The 16,847-nt window shown below is 59.2% G+C and overlaps 1 protein-coding gene across 1 annotated transcript in view; it reads left to right on the top strand.

The window, feature by feature from the left end:
* Positions 1 to 859: 859 nt before the first annotated feature.
* FAM20C (FAM20C golgi associated secretory pathway kinase) overlaps positions 860 to 16,847 on the top strand; it is a 37,305-nt gene continuing 21,317 nt past the window's right edge. The window contains exons 1-3 of the mRNA XM_029220164.1: positions 860 to 1,566; positions 3,267 to 3,442; positions 9,107 to 9,185. Of these exons, the coding sequence (XP_029075997.1) occupies positions 956 to 1,566; positions 3,267 to 3,442; positions 9,107 to 9,185 (866 nt within the window). The 5' untranslated portion in view covers positions 860 to 955. The remainder of the gene's footprint in view (positions 1,567 to 3,266; positions 3,443 to 9,106; positions 9,186 to 16,847) is intronic.

Here is a 16,847-nt window from a genome sequence, read left to right as displayed (position 1 = left end):
ACCCGCAGCGCGGGATCAGCGCCGTCTGCTTTCCTCTCTGTCTTCTCTGGGCAAACCGCGGGAAGAAAGCGCCCTCTCTTTAGCGGGCCGGGAGCTGCAGAGCATCGCGGGGCGCGGCCGAGGGGAGGAGAAAACAGAGGGAGCAGCGTAGGCCCGGGCTCGCGGGGCTGCGGCTCCGCCAATCTGCGGGCGCTGACGCGGGGGGGCGGCTCCGCGGCGCTCGGATATCTGACCGCCCGGGGAGAGGCTCGGCTGTGCGGGGGCTGCGCTCCGGGGACGGCCGGTGCACCTGCCCGGGGACTTCGCCGGACGCTCCGTGCGCCACCCCCCCCCCGCTCCCGCCCCCTCCTCGGTCCCCGCGGCCCTTAGCCCTCATTCCCCTCCAGGTCCCCGCCTGCGGGCCGCAGCGTGAGAGAACCGAGCCCTGCCCGAAGGAGCCGCCCCTTCTCCGCCCGGCCGGCTCGGCGCCTAGCGCGGCCCACGGAGCAGCGCAAGAGACTGCGCCGAGCCTCGGATCGGATTGCGCCGCGCGGTCGCCTCCACCCCCCACCCCAGGCCGCCGCGCCTTGGCCGGGATGGGCCTAAGTGTACGGCCGCTGCGCGCCTGATGAGCGCGGCCGCGGCCCCGGAGACCCAAGCGGGCCGCTACGTGCGCGGGGCCTCCCCGAGCTGCGCCCCCAACTTCGCGGACGAGGGCCGCAGGGCCCGGCCGGCTGAGGGCGCGGCCGCTCCGGAGAGGCGAGAGGGAGCGGCCCCGAAATGGCCCGGCGAGCGGGCGCTTTGGCGGTGGGCGCCCTACGCGTGGGACAGCCCCGGGACGAGTAGCTGGCCGACGCCAGATGGACCTTGATCCGCGCCGCGGCACCGCGTTCGTGCCAAGCCAAGACTAGAAGGGCACGGGCGGAGCGCGCTCTGGGGGCGCCCGGAGTTCCAGGCCCCGCTCGCCCGCCGGGCCATGAAGATGATCCTGGTGCGCAGATTCCGCGTGCTCATCCTGATGGCGTTCCTGGTGGCCTGCGCGCTGCACATCGTGCTGGATCTGCTGCCCAAGCTGGAGCGGAGCGGAGCGCAGCCCTCGGGGGAACCCGGCTGCTCCTGCGCGCAGCCCGCGGCCGAGGCGGCGGCACCCGGCTGGGCCCAGGCGCGCGGACGCCCGGGGGAGCCCCCGGCAGCAGCCTCCGCCGCCGGCGACGCGGGCTGGCCCAACAAGCACACACTGCGCATCCTGCAGGACTTCAGCTCCGACCCTTCCTCCAACCTCACGTCCCACTCGCTTGAGAAACTGCCACCCGCAGCCGAACCGGTCGAGGGCGCCTTGCCGGGGCAGGATCCCGGCGCCCTGCGACCCTTAGACCCCGGTCACCGGCCGCTGCTCAGAGACCACGGGACGCGTGGACCTGTGCCGCCCCCCGGCCCGAGCGGGGACGGCTCCCTCCTGGCCAGGCTGTTCCAGCACCCACTGTACCAGGTAGCCATTCCGCCGCTAACGGAGGACGATGTCCTCTTCAACGTGAACAGCGACATCAGGTTCAACCCCAAGGCGGCGGCAGCGGAGAAGCCAGACTGGTGAGTGGGGCTGCCGCTGCTGAGGCCCGTGCTGGCAGGCCCGACACCCGGGGTAGCCACGCGCCCCTTGAGAATAAAGATCCTTGCACATCCAAGGCGCTGTGTAAAGAGGCTCAGGGTCAGAGACTCGCAGAGGGCGTGGACCCCAAGGCAGAGGCCCCAGGAAGGGGAGCTTTGTGGGGCGGGCAGCGTGCAGGCTCTGGGCACTGCCTTTGTCTCCAGAATGACTGCCTCCCTGAGAAGGGCTGCTGGGTGCTTTGGGAGCTGTTTCCTGTGGCCACTGACCTGGGAGGCAGACATGGCAGGCAGGAGCCGGGAAGAGTGAGTTCTGCATTTACAGGAAAGCAGTGCTGGCCTGCAGGGCCCTGGTCACTGGCTTACAAAGGGACTCAGGCAGTGAGTGAAGGCGCTTCCTTGGGAAGCCGCTGCCTGCCGGTGCTTTTGGCAACACCGCTCTGCTGGACCTGTCGGGAAGGTCTGGAGAGGCCTCATGAGCCTTGTAAACCAGTCCCTGAGAAAACATTAGCAGAGGGGCATGCTGGCCCCCATGAGGCATAACCAAGGGGTTCTCCCCCTGCCCAGGCTGCAGGGGGGTGACAGCTTCCTAAAAGGTGAGTAGCATCCCCCAGGAGTATCTCTTTAAACTGTCCTGCTTTAACCCCTCCCCCCAAGGCCCTCCTCAGCCACACAGATCAAAATAAGCAGATGCTGCCGCCCTGGGCGGTGAAATATTAACCAGCAGCAAGGCCACGATAAACAAGTACCTGCACAGGCTACACAGGCAACAGAGGCGAAAGGCCAGGTTTCCGAAGCATCTCATAAAATCCTTTCTCCTTTGCAGTTGGACCAGACCCAGTGTTTTCTGTCTAAACACACCAAGGTGTTTATTGACCTCTGAGCTTTGTCCGCTGGCCAGGTTCACGGAAACACTCAGAAATTTGGGCCTGGGCCTCTTCGTAGGAGAGACAGAGCCCAGAGCCAGTCAGTGATGGGGCCCTTGGGCAGCTTCTCGTAACCCATCGTGTCCATTATGGGGCTGAAAAGGCCTCACTTGCAGGTGAATTAGCACTTAGACAAGTTCCACTTTTCCCTCCGGCGGCAAACAGGGCCTGTCCTCCCCCAGACTGGCCCTTTGGCTCAAGAGACAAGGATGGGCCACGTTGGCAGCAGGTCCTCGATTTGGGCCTCGGCTGGAGTGAGTGCCACTTTCCTCCCTCCCCACCCACGGCTGCTTCCTGAAAATCAAATTTAGCCTCTTGAATCATTGCTGTCCCAAAGCAGAGCACCCAGCGAAGGCTTCCGCCAGGCTGGGCTCATCTGCCCCCAGGAAGCCGGCAGCCCTCGCACCCCGGGCTGACATCATGCTCGTCAGGCTGTTTCAGTGACCCTGGCACAGACGCGGCGGGTCTTCGCGCTGACGGTCTGGGTTTGGTCTGCTTTAGTTAGAGCTGTCTGTGGCGTCTCCCAAGGGTAAGTGAGAATTACAGGCCTTCAAGTATATTATTAGTTGGTGGAACAACAGCCACAGAGAAAGTGCGGACGCCGCAGGGCCCTGTTTGAGTAGAGGCACCTCTGAGTAAATCCATGTTTGCTTGGCTCCAAAGTGAAAACCTTGGCATCGATGCCAACTCCCCCATCCATCTCGAGACCTTGCTGTTCTGTTCTTTCCCTGTTGACCTGGGTCACCTTCATTTGTGCAGGCCACACGAAGGTCCTGAGGATGAATTCCTACCCACAGGGGGCACGGCCGTGGACTCCTATCCCAACTGGCTCAAATTCCACATCGGCATCAACCGCTATGAGTTGTACTCTCGACACAACCCAGCTGTGGAGGCCCTGCTGCGTGACCTCGGCACCCAGAAGATCACCAGTGTTGGTAGGTGACCTCCCTGCCCGGCCAGCTCTCCTTGCTGGAGCATCACCTCGTGGGCGAGTTATACTGGCAGCCTTCCCAGAGGAGGCGCCCGCAGGCCTTCGATGCTGTCAGTATTTGGGGGCAGCGGGAGGCTGCCTTCTGCTGTTGCAAGATGAGCATGGCGGGGCAATATGCCGCCCCCAGTCCTGTTGTTCGGCTGCAGGGGGTGCCCCACGGGTCCCCCCCGCGGGTTAAGAAGAGGCCCCCCTGGCAGCTGCAGGGAGACGCCTTGGAGAGCTCGGCATCTTCTGGTTGTCTGGGGAGGCTCTGCCTCAGAGCCCACCTGGTGCTGCTGGGGTTCGTGTGGGCGGGGAGTGACAAGGGCTCAGCTCTATCCAGGGCAGAGCCCCATACACGGAGTAGTTTGGAGGAGACATCTCTGAGTTCTTTGGGATCTGCTGAATCAGAAGTTTCAGGGCATCCAGTTACTGGTTTCAGGCAAGTGTGTCGGCAGTGGTTTCTGAGCGTGGAGGTTTGACGCCATTGTTCTCAGGCCTGTAGGCAACTGTTTGTGAAGGTCCCGATGAGTCACTAATAGCTCCAAGGGCAGAGCGGGTGGGCAGAGGCCCTGGGTGGGAGGGACAGTCCCAGGAGTCGCGAAGGGTGGAGGGAGGCCCCAGGAGCATGCGTGCTGGGGGCAGGGGGTTCCAGGCACTGTTTTACTGGTGTCTGGGCCATCCTGAGGCTGAAGGGGCTCTGCTAACCTGGGCTGATGCCAGGGAGCTGGGAGTTGCCTGTGAGGCTGGCGCCTGGGTTTCCAGAGCTCTTTAGAGGCTGTGTTGGGTGTCTCCGCCCGGTGGTGCTGAGCTGTTTGGCAGCACCCTTCTCCCTAGCATATGGCTGTTCACCCTGAGAGAGAACTCGCCGGGGCACGATGGTGGTCTCCCCTCCTTCTTGCTGCCCAGGAGGAATCTGAGTGCCTCCCGGCCCCCAGCCCCACCCAGCCCTCCTCCTGTGCTGGAAGGCAATCCGTGCGGACGAAGAGGACTGCATGGGAGAGGCCACAGCCGGGGTGTCCCCTTCTCTCCTGAGTAGACGAGGTTGTTCGAGAAACATCCAATGCAATGACTGTTTGTCGTCTGTTCAGCGGATTCTCTTGAGCACCTCCTGCATCTCAGGGCCCCTTTCTGGGCCGTGGGAGTTGGGGGTGAATCCAGCCTCAACAAGCTTCTGCTGCGTCCTGACCTGCACATGCCAATGGACAGATAAAATCGAGAGTGATTACGAGGCGGCGACCTCCACCTGGGAGGACCAGGTCTTGAATGGGGCGAAGGCTTCCATGATGGAAGGCGGCAGGGAGCGTGGGCCTTTCGGGAAAATGACAACAGCATTTTAAAGTTGGGGTTTAGGGAAGTGCAGCATTCATGTTTGCAGGCTGCTGTCCGCCCCAGTCTCCCATCTGTCAAGTGGGCTCAGGCACGTTGCATCTTATTTCAAGAAGATGGACAGTGCACCCAGGCTTGTACAGTATTAACTCAGGCTTTGTGCAGGGTCTTGGTTAGAGGCAGGGCTGCAAGGATCCCACAGGCCAGCCAGGCTCGCCATACCACTCAGGGGACAGACAGCCTCCCAGCTCTCACTGGACGTTGCCCTGTGTAGAGAGCAGAGCGCAGGAGTCCAGGGAGCCGCCGGAGGCCGAGGACAGCCCTCGGGGGCTCACAGGCAGCTTTGCCCGCCCTGGGCACCCTCCTCCCTCATTCTCCCGGGGGCCTGGCCTTGGGGCACCCCCGCCCCTTTGGTCCGACTGTCCTGGGCGGTGGCGCCTAGGCTGCCTGACGTCCCGGAGTTCTGGCTTGCTCTGCGCCTGGCAGGGTGACCTGGGGTGAGTGCCTGCCCATCTGTGTCCTGTGGGCTGTTTGAGCTGATCTCACCCGTTGGACTACCCTGGCCTAGGTGGTCCTAACCCAGCATGTTCCTTGGGGCCGTGGGCCGGTCAGAGCCCAGGCTGGCATTCACAGGTGCCTGACGAGCATGGGAAGGTTGACTTGGTGGGACCCCGGGTATCATCACCCACAGCGAACAGCAGGCCTGGTGTGTCCCGGCTCCCCCAGTCACGAGTCAGTGTGACTCTGGGCAGATGGGTTAACTTCTGTGGGCCTCCCCGTGTCTCCTGTGGATCACAGACGCGGTCATATCCTCGACCCTGTAATCTCCAGCTTGCAAATCTGAAATCATAACCCATTTGACAGCAAAACCCGACCCAACATGAACGGACATGGAGGCAAAGCCTAAAATGAGAGACTGTTTATAAACCCTTGTTTTTCTCACTTGGAGTGAATGTTCCCATGGAGTGCATTTAATTCCGGGATTCTCCCCCTGCCCGCTCAGGGCTACAGGATCTGTGGGATGGATACACCACCTGCAACTCTTGTCATCTGAAATTTTCAAAACCCCTGAACACTTCTGCCCCAGAGATTTTGAAGACGAGTGTGGACCCATGAAACCTGCCTCACAGGGCTGTTGAGAGGTGTTGGTGAGGAAGAGGTGGGAGCAGAGGCTAGGCAGCGTCCCCGCTCGTTACCTCTGCATGGGGCGGCCAGCACTGGGCAAGCTGGAGCCTGCTGAAGGCCTCCACCGGACGCTCAGCCCCACTGTGTGCGGCTTTGTGCCTGGAGGTGCTCCCAGCAAGTTCACACTTGAGAGGAGGCCCCTCTTCCTGAGGAAGCAGGACATCTTCTCACCTGGAGCCCAGTGGAGCCTCCGGGAGCATGGCTGCAAGTGTCCAGGCCCAGGCTCCTGCTGGGCGGGGAGCAGGGGAGGGCTGGCCCGGCCAGGCTGCAGGCATCCCCGGGGAATGCACACCTCCCCGGGGGTGTCTGCCCCCCCATCCAGCTGGTCGTTTTTGTTGGACACCCAGCTGCTGAGACAGCAGCCTCTGACTGGGCCCTTGGCTTAGCAGAGCCACTGGGTGGGTTTGCAGACCGGGGTCCCTGGACAAGAGCTGTCTGCTGCTGGAGGCCCTGCCCCTGCCACTGCTGTGACCTGGGGGGGTGCAGCCCTCGGAGGCCCCATGGGAGCCGGGAACCTGCCTTGGGAGTCAGGGTTCAACAGCGCCGTCCGTCCTTTTGAGCTTAAAGTGGAAGAAGAGCTAGAAATCCAGCCCATCTCCCGACCCCACCCTGCAAATTGGGGGACAGGCCTCCGGGAGGGCAGGCTTGCCCATGGTCAGCACATCTCTGCCCCCAGCTCTGGGCTGTGTCTGGACCCAGATGGTCACTTCAGTCTTGGAACGTGAGCCCAGAAGTGGTGTGGCGATGAGAACAGGTCCTGCGAGGGCCCCGATGCTTTCCCTCAGAACAGCTCTGTCAAGGCTCCCCGTTCAGAACCCCTTGATCCACTCACAAAGCACATGTGGCCAGCGGAGATTTCTTTAGAGCTGGGCTCCCGGCTGCTTAGCAATGGCTATTAGCCGCCTTTAAAGAGGCTCAGGACCCTGAAGCCAGGCCTGCAGAGGCTTTGGCTGGGCCAGTGATAGTGTTGATAATTAAATCACTATTGTGCACAATCATGGATGCAAAGAATAAATGACAAATTAACTACCTGTACTTGGAGTTACTTAAAAAGAAGTCACTCAGCAGGAGAGGATTCGGGCAGCCTCTGGCCTGAAGCACAGACCCCACAGTTGCTCATCCAGATCAGGACAAAGCCCTGGGTGGTGCCGAGCAGTGGAGACGCGGCTCCACGGGACAGAAGTCCTGGGTGCTCACTCACCTGCTAGGACAGCATCCCGGGGGGCCGTAGGGCCGCCCTGCCTAATGAGCGGGCTGCTCAGGAAGGTGGCTCTGGGCCCAGAAGGGCTACAGTCCCCCTCCTTCCCTGGGGAAACCACCGCGTCGTGCTCCGCGTCAGTCCCCAGAGCCTGGCTCGACTGACCCGGAGGAAGGGAACTGAAAATGCCCAGTAAGCTGGACGCCCATGCCCAGGGCCGGAGGGGCCTTCAGTCATCCTAGAGGAGGGACAAAGGCCGCCCCAGGGAACCCGGAGAAGGCGGTGAATAGCTGAGGTCCTCCTCGTGTCTCTTCGCTGTCGGGTTGAAGGTCAAAAACAAAGCCTATGCGTTGCTGGCCCAGCTGCACCCCCCAGCGCTTGCTTTCTCCATTTTGAACCGTTGGCAGCCACGGCCCCGGAATCCAGCAGGCGTGTGTTCCGACTGGGTTCCGTCTAAGTCCAGGGCGGGAGCTGGTTTCCACCTGGGGCAGTGCTGTGGTTTCCCTCTCAAGTAAGCAGAACTCCCCCGATAAGGGTGAGCTGGATGGTAGCAAATCACGGCGTCAGGCGTAGTCCAGGCCGGAAGCTGTTGCTTCTCGAACGTCCTGGGGCCTGTGTCATGGACTGAAGTCTGGGCTGCACCCCCAAGTTGGGCCGAGGACCCAGGCCGGGGCACAGGCTTACGTGGGGCAGGTGCCCACGGGGCTGGCCCCTCAGTGCCTGTAAATGGATGCGCTCTCGCCTTTCTCCGTGGCTATGGGGTGGGCGGGGAGAACAGAGAACCCAGTGGCTTCCGGTGTCACATTCTCCAAACTTGAGCCATCCTTGGGCCAGGCCTCACTTCTTCTGACCCTTAAATCAAGGCAGGGGCTGTGAAAACAGCTGGACCAGCGTCCTGACCGTGACCCCTAAGGACAGACGTTGGTCCTACTTCACAGATGAACTGGCTGAGGCCGAGGGCACAACGTCAGTGGCCCTGCTGGCACCTGGCAGCACCTCCCACATGGAGGTGTCTATGTGGTCCACCAGTCTCCAGAAGACAGAGTTCATTCATTTAAAGTCAGGGTGGCCCATCCAAATACGGGTCAGGGATCTTGTTAGGAATGGGGAGGGCACAGGCTCGGGGACCTTCACCCACAGACCTGGGTCACTCTGTCTCCGATGCTGGGTCCAGGTCCCCTTCAGATGGAGCTGCTGACCTGGCAGCAGGAGTCAGGCAGGTGGCCGGGGACCTGGAGGACAGGTCTGGCCTCGGCGCCCATGGAGCCCTGCAGCCCCTGAAGCATATGGGAACTTGGACCTTGAGGTCCTGCCTCTCTCGCCCCTGAAGTCCGCTGACCTGAACATGCCTGACGCTGTTCCAGGTGCTTCACTAGCGTGACCCCGGTCACCACGAGAGCAACCCCGGGAGAGGGTGCAAGGCGTCCCCGTGCTCACCTGAGTCCCCTGAGGCACCGACGAGTGGGTCTCAGCCCTGCCCCCAGCCCCATGGGGGAGGCTGGGTGGGTGTGGTTAGCCCCCTTCAACAGAGGGGGCCGAGGTCGGGGCAAGCGGAGACACCGTCTAGGGCGCCAGCTGGGGCCACCGCACACCCAACCCTCCAGTGTGGCAACCTCCCGCCACCTCTGCCGTTGGCCCATTTCCCCAGGCCCCGTCCACCCTCCTCAGCACGGCTCCTCCAGCCCCTGGTTGGTGCTTCCTGACCCTGAAACATCTGCCTGCCCCGGGCCTTGGTCCCGGACCCTCCCCACTCCACCGCCACGACCCTCACATTTGCACCCATACCCTGACCTAACCCCACAGCCTCAGGCCACCGCTACCCGGGGGTCCCCCCAGAGCCTGGAGCAGTGCATCATCAAGCTCACGGGCCTGCCCCAAGGCAGCAGGTGACCCTGTATTCTTTCCCTCCTGTTGCAGCCATGAAGTCGGGGGGCACACAACTCAAGCTCATCATGACCTTCCAGAACTACGGGCAAGCACTGTTCAAACCCATGAAGTAAGTGCTGGGCCGGTGGGGGTCAGGTGCGAGGGGCTGTGGTCGGGAGTGCGCAGGTCGTGTGATCTGTGTCTCAGCCTCTCAGCTCTGCTCTCCTCGCCCGAGAGCAGCCAGACTCTATGTCTGTGAATGCGCATAGCCGTGCCCGTAAAACTTTGTTTCTAAAACTAGTGGGTCAGCTGATTTGACCCCTGATCCCTATTCTAGATAAAATAGAAACTGCTACCAAAATCAGAATGAGCCCCTCAGTGGCACCTGAAAACTGGGGATGGCGGAGAAGGAACACTTGGAAGCCAGACTACCCCGGAAATGAGCAGCATCTACTCTGGTGGTCCTGGGGCTTGCTTGTCCCGCATGGGCCCAGTTGTTTGCCATCTTTGGTTACTTTCAAACAGGGCCTTGTTTTTTTTTTTTTAACATCTTTATTGGCGTATAATTGCTTTACAATGGTGTGTTAGTTTCTGCTTTATAACAAAGTGAATCAGTTATACATATACATATGTTCCCATGTCTCTTCCCTCTTGCGTCTCCCTCCCTCCCACCCTCCCTATCCCACTCCTCCAGGCGATCACAAAGCACTGAGCTGATCTCCCTGTGCTATGTGGCTGCTTCCCACAAGCTATCTACCTTACCAAACAGGGCCCTTTTTGCACTGTTGAGACGGTTCATTGTTTTTAAAGCATGGGTTGCACCCCCGAAAGCCCATGAGGCCATTCAGGTCATGTGGGGCTGCTGGGCTGGGTGGGGACTGTGGCAAAGGTCCAGGGCATGGGCCCCCCAAGAAGGAGCAGCTATCCGTGACCAGGGCGGCCGGCCAGCCTGGTTCACACAGGACAGAACCCCAACGTTCATGAGGGGTGATGTGGGCGAGGTGAGGCCTAGGCTGCATGTGGGCTCCTTGGGGAAGGTTCTGGAGGGGAGGGGGCTCCTCATAGAACTTTCTGGCCACCGTGGGCTCCTCTGTGCCCTCTCAGATTGGAGCTTGAGTAGAGGGGCCCCTTCCAGGCCTCTTGATGTCACAACAGTGAGTATGGAACTGTGCAGGGAGGAGGATGTGCCAGGCGGGGTCGAGCTCAGATGTTGCATTGACGGCTAGGTGACAGGTGGGCCTGGACCCCTCCCTGGCAGGAAGCCGGGACGATAGCTGAAAACCACAATGTCTTTGTCGCCCCGTCGGCCACACAGGCCCCCCGTCTCGGTGGTGTATTGTCCACAGTCCAGTAAGTCGTCTCCAGGTGCGCCCAGAGCTTTGTAAGTTGAAGATTCTGAATTAATTAGGTGGTAGTATTTTTCCTCTGAGATCTTGAAGGATGTATGCTGAGAGGGTCTAGAGAGGAACAGCCCTGAGGTGGGAGGTAGAGCCTGGGGGGGGCCCCGCAAAGTGTAATTTACGTGGTTTGTGCACGACCATTTAAAGTTGTTTTTTTTTTTTAATTTATTTATTTAATTTATTTTTATTTTTGGCTGCGTTGGGTCTTTGTTGCTGTGCACGGGCTCTAGGCACGTGCGGGCTTCAGTAGCTGTGGCTCACGGGCTCTAGAGTGCGGGCTTCGGTAGTTGTGGTGCGCGGGCCTAGTTGTTCCGCAGCGTGTGGGATCTTCCCGGGCCAGGGTTTGAACCTGTGTCCCCTGCATTGGCAGGCGGATTCTTAACCAGGGAAGCCCCACCATTTAAAGTTTAATGGGTATATATTTTTAATAGACATTGAAAAATATTTAAATAGGGCATTAGCCCATGAGTTGCTGAGTATTCTTGCTTTAGTGTTAAAGTAAGATTTTTTAACACCTTTATCAAGATGTAATTTACATATTTCATAATTCAGCCACTTAAAGTCTACAATTCAATAGCTTTCAGTATATTCACGGAACTGTGCATCCATCACCACAATTTTAGAACCTTTTCGTTACTCCAGAAAAAACCTGTCCTATGCTGCCCTCCCTCCAGGCCTGGACAGCCACTAGGCTACTCTCTGCCTCTGTGGACTTGGCCAGCTTGGAGTTTCATGTAAACAGACTCACACACTGTCTGATTCTTTGTGTCTGCGTCTCTCACTGAGCATCATGTGTTCAAGGTTCATCCATGTTGTGGCCGGTGCCACAGCTTCCTTCCTTTCTGTGGCCGAACAACGCTCCCCAGTGTGGATGGGCCACATGTTACTTGTACTTTCATCCGTTAACGGGCGTTGGAGTTATTTCCACTTATTGGCTGTATGAATAACGCTGTATGAACATTCATGTACAGAGTTTTGGGTGGACATGTTTTCATTTCTCCCGGCTGTATGCCTGGGAGTGGAATTGCTGGGTCACATAATAACTAAGTGTGACTGTTTGAAGAGCTGCAGACGCTTTTCCTCGGCGGCTACGTATCGTGTGGTCCCACCAGCCACCTCCACGTGCTGCTCGTCAGTACTTGTCTTTATCCGCCTTTTTGGTCCTCGCCATCTTGGTGGGTGTGTGACGTGGTGTCTCCTTGAGGTTCTGATTCATAGTTGTCTACTGACGAGTGGTGTCGAGTGTCTTTTCATGTCCTTGTTGGTCATTTAGATCTTCTTTGGAGAAATGTCTGTTCAGATCTTTTGCTGTTGTTTAGTTCGTTGTCTTTCCATTAGTAAATTGTAAGAATTCTTTATATATTTTGGATATAAGACCCTTACCACATACGTGGTGTCCTTTGAGGCACAAGTTTCTCATTTTGAGGATGTTGGATTTAACTATTATGTTGTTGTAGCTCGTGCTTTTGGTGTAGTATTTAAATTGTAATATCGAAAAATGTACATGCTAGGTAATAGTGGTGCAGGTGATTGTGTGTGGCTGAAGTTCAGAAGCATTGGTGTATCCACAGAGACAACAGGCCTGGCAAGGCCATTGTTGTGTGACCTCCAGTAAATTCATTCCTCCTTACTGGGACTCAGTTTATCCATCTGTCAACAAAGGCATTGTAGGAAGAGGTTTGAGGTCTAAACTCTATTGGATTGGTTTAGGAGACAGGGCACCAAGTTTATAGAAGGAAGCCAGGAGGAGCTGGTATTTGGCAAGTTGGGGTGGGGCTGGGCAGATGCACCAGAGTGTACGGGCTTTGCAACAGGATTCAACCTGCTTCTTGGAAAGGAAGCGTCCAGGTGTGCCCGTAACACTAGCTGTGACCACCTGCTGGCAGAGGTACGCGTTCAGTCACCCCACAAGCACTGAGCCCGGCCTGGCCTCCTGCCAGGTGCAGGGAATGCGGGCATGACTCAGGCCTGGCACTGCTGCTGCTTAGGGCGGGACGGAGAGCGGTGTGTCTGCTCCACTGCGCAGGGCCTGGTCCTCGGTGAGTGCCACACATACGTCTGCAGAACGAACAAGAGAACGAGCCACTGACGGCAGACGGGAGACTGAGGGCTGGTGAGCCCTTGGGAGGCAGCTGGAAGGTTTCTCAGAAGTGACCTCCAGCTGAGGCCTGAGCACAAGTGTGACGGTCAGGAGGACAGCCTGGAGGAGGCAGCACAGTCCAGGACCGGGTGGCTTCTACAGCCTGGAGGACCAGTGCTGCTGTGCAGAGGAGCACATCACAGGGCCGTTTATACTAAGGTTCATTTAAGTGAGATGAAGTTACAACCTGGGCTCTCGTCACACCAGCCACACCTGAGGCGTCAGTGGCTGCACATAACTGGTGGTGCCGTGTTGGACACGCCCAGCATCACAGAAAGTTCTGTGGGATGGTTCTGTGTTTGAGCACAGAACCCGAGGGGAGACGGGTCCAGGCAGCTGGAGAGGGGCAGCGGTCAGACTCTGCAGGGCATCTGGGCCTGGATGTTTGGATTTTTTCCAGGAGTGTCAGTCAGCTACGTTATACGGGGAGGGTGGGAGGGCTTATCGGGTGTCAGATGGGAGGTGCTGGTGTCTGCGCCTGAGGAGGCGTGAGGATGGGGGATGAGCGTGGCTCTTAGAGACACTTGGGAGAGGAAGACCCCCTGGGCACAGTGACGGACGTGGTCGGGGCTGAGAGAGTGAAGGCTTCCAACCTAGGTGCCAGTGGCCTGCGGGGCCGTGGGGGGGGGGGGCGGGTCCAGGCAGGGAGCAGGTGCACGTGGAGGCACCTAGAAGGTGAGGCCTATCCATAGAGAGTATCCTTGCTGTGTGACCTTGCAACACTCCCTCCCCTCTCTGGGCCTTGGTTGCCTTACGCTGCATGAGGCTGGATTACAGGAGGCTTCGGGCCCCTGCCCTTCTGGGACCTCTGTATCTCTAGTAAGGAAGACAGTAAACTCAGCACCGGTGGGGCTCCCGGAGCCACTGCAGTCCCCTCCCCGAGTCAGTCCTTGCTCTTTGATTGTCTGGGTGTGCTGGAGTTTGCAATTGTGACTTGCAAACATTCGAGGGATGATGAATATTTGGTGCACTTGAACAGTGGCTATTTAGGGCACAACAGCCGAATGCAGGCTGGAAACGGAGCTGCAGCCGCGCTTCTGCTCAGGTCACTTGCCAGCAGGCGACCTGTCGCTCCCCGCGGCCTGGCGAGGCTGCTTTAACGGGTCCGCTTTCACCAAAACAGCAGGCCGCCTCCTGAGCGTTTGGAATCCGGAGCTACAGCGCCCTCTGTGCTGTGTGTGTTTTGGGATCCAAAGCGTGTTCAGACGCAGGGAGGGAAGGAAAGCACACCTGCCCCCGTGGTAGCTTTCAGGGGAAAATAGCTCCAACAGCAAGACGACACCTCCAGTACAGACGAGCCGGTCGCTGGTGTTCCACAGACCCAGCATCACTTGCAAAGCAGAAGAAGAGAAAAACCCCACGGGCCAGGCTCAGTGAGTCTGAAATGGGTCGAGTCTGGCTCACTGAGCACTTGTCATGCAGGGCTGAGGAGCTGGAGCGACAGTGGAAGGCGCCCCCAAAGAAGGCACCACCCCCACAGCCTGGAGGCAGATGGGGCCGAGGTCGTGGGTGCAGGAAAGGGCGCCTCGCCAGACACAGTGCCTCACGGACCCAGACAGGGAGGCCACTGTTACCCCACAGACCTTGTGGACAAGGAGACTGAGGCTCAGAGTGCCCGAGGGCACCCAAGGGCACTGGCCAGCAGTAGATGTGGCTGGAGTGACCACTGCACTGTCCCTACTCAGATCTCAGAGCAGTGGCCATCATCGTCTTTGATGTCGTTAACGTGTGGGTTCATTTCTGGTTCCTTAATTTATAACAACAGCTGAGCTCTAACCCTATGCGTCCACACTGTGTGAGTGTCCCAGGCTGCCGTCGGGAAGCATCACGACCCGGGCAGCTTAGAGAGTCAGGAAGCTCTTCTTCCTCAGTTCCGGAGGCCAGAGGCAGAAACCACAGTGTCGCAGGACCGCCTCCCCCAAAGGCTTCTGGAGGGTCCTTCCTGCCTCTTCCAGCTTCTGGGCGTGGCTGTCGATCCTTGGCGTTCTGTGGCTTGTGGCCAGGTCACTCCCTTTTCTGCCTCTGTTGTCGCATGGCCTCTCCTGCGGGTCTGTGTCCAAATTCCCCTCTTCTTATAAGGACACCAGTCACTGGACTCAGGGCCACCCTGATCCACTATGACCTTTTCTTAATGAATCCCATCTGCCAAGTCCCTATTTCCAAATAAGGCCACAGTCACAGGTCCCCAGGGTTAGGACTTAAACATACCATTTTTGGGGAACACAATTCAACCCTTTCCAACATCCAGGTAAGACTATATTCCGTGTATACCCACACCTCTTCCCAGTGCCTGGGTGACGAAGGTAGGAAAGAGTTTTCATCTTCATGGCTGATGGATTCACCCGCCGCCCCGCCTGCCTGGGTCTCCTCTGTATGTTGTATGAGGAGGGTCAGTTAGATCAAGGGCAAATACTATCAGTGCTGGTAAAATCCAATACAATTTTAGCTTTACCGACACTTGTAATTCCCCACTTTCCCACCTTCTTAAAATGCACGTTTCTGTTGAGTTAGAACGTTCACATGGAAATGCACAAAGATGGTAAGCGGGTGTTTACAGCACACGCCAGTAACCAGGTGACCAGGTAACCAGCAAACCAGCACCAGGTCAGGACCAACTGACAGCCCCCAGACCCCTGTGGCCGCTGCAGTTTCCTCCTCCCAGGGTGGCTCCTGCCCCCTGGTTCCCAGCGAGTGAATCCCCGCCCCCCTGCCCCCACCCATGCTGCCCGTGCGTCTGAGAGATGCCTCTCCCATGGCTCGTTCTCGTGGCCAAGTTACATTCCACTGTGTGAAAACCTCCGGTTTCTTCATCCCTCTCCTGTTGATGGACTTGTGGGCGGTTTCAGTTAAAGAATGTTGTTAGTGGAGCTGCCCTGACGGCTCTCGTACTTCTGAGGGCTCGTCTGGGGGCAGGGCTGTGCCAGGAGCACAGTGCTGGGTGGCAGGGTCGGGCTCTGTTCAGCTTGGCTTCAGTAGAGCTGCTGTCCAGGGCAGCCATCCTGTGGTCTACACTCCAGCAGCTCATTCCAGGGCAGGGTGTGGCACCCAGGCTTGATGCCAGTGTCTGTGATGGCCGTACACAGAGCCTGGACAGGTCACAGGCTGTGAATGCCCTGTCCCTCTGGACCAGGCCAGACCTAACCCCACTTCTGGCCCCTGGGGCCTCACTCCCTTTGTTTGCGGGCAGCAGCTCCCCTCTGTCCTGCTCTGGGAGCCTTGGTCTGGAGGGACAGCCGCGTGTGTGGCTTTGTGGGCGGAGGGGCCTGTGTCTGCACGTCCATCCGGGGGCTGCTGCCCGCCCTGCAGGGACACATGGCCGCCTCTGCCCACCACGCGCTCCTTGTTTGTGCCACGGCTGGTCTCCCTGAGGCTACCACGCTCGGCCGCGCTGTCCACGCCAGTGAGACCCGTTCCCTCACCTTCTCAGGTCTGTTAGGGTTTGACAGCCTCCACTCTGGCCGGCGAAGCCAGTGCCCCTGTAGCTGACACGTCATGTTTTAATTTTATCACCAGCCCTCCTTCAAGGAGGAGGAAATTGAGGCTCAGGGGGTTTAAACGTGAATCGGGCGTGGGAGGCCGGCCAGGGCTTGGTTCCAGGGTCTTGGACGTCAGGTCCCAGGCCTGTCAGGCACCGTCAGGCCGAGGCTCGGCCGTCCGGGGACCCTGGACCCGGGGTCTCTGCTGGGGAGGCGCCCATGCTGCCCACTCCTCCCAGAGGCATCGCACGTGAAGAGGCTCTAAGTACCTGCATTACTTTTGCAAAGAACAGGTAGGGGTGTGTGTGTGTGTGTGTGTGTGTGTGTGTGCATGCGCGCATCTCCGGGAGAAACCATCCCTGAGCAGCTCTTTGAGGCCCAGGAGCTCCTCGTAGCCAAGGTGCACACACAGAGGCAGCTGCAAAAACGCCTTCTGGCCAGCCAGCCCTTCTCACCGCAGAAACGTGAGCCGCCCCCCACCCCCAGCCTGGCCCGCCGGGGGGCAGCGCGGGCCTGAGAACAGGAAGTGCTGGAGGGCAGGGCCTCCCGTGGTGACTTGCACCTCAGCCTGCTGAGCCCTGCTCAGGCCCGCGCTGGGGCCCAGGGGCGCGAGCAGGCAGCCTCACTGAACCGCCTGCCCTCCAGGCCCCGCCAGGGCCTCCCGATGACCGGTGCGTCCAGCGGGGTGCGGTGCTCAGACGGGCGCCCTCTCGGCTGTCTTCCCAGTGTTTGCACTGCCTCTGGGTTAGTGACACGGTGGTCCAGACCCACCGCCT

This window comes from Monodon monoceros, unplaced genomic scaffold, assembly GCF_005190385.1.
Source record: "Monodon monoceros isolate NGI ecotype Baffin Bay Population unplaced genomic scaffold, NGI_Narwhal_1 Super_Scaffold_13, whole genome shotgun sequence".
NCBI classification, from domain to species: domain Eukaryota; kingdom Metazoa; phylum Chordata; class Mammalia; order Artiodactyla; family Monodontidae; genus Monodon; species Monodon monoceros.
Note: the sequence above shows the minus strand (reverse complement) of the source record. Positions and strands in the feature narration are given on the sequence as shown.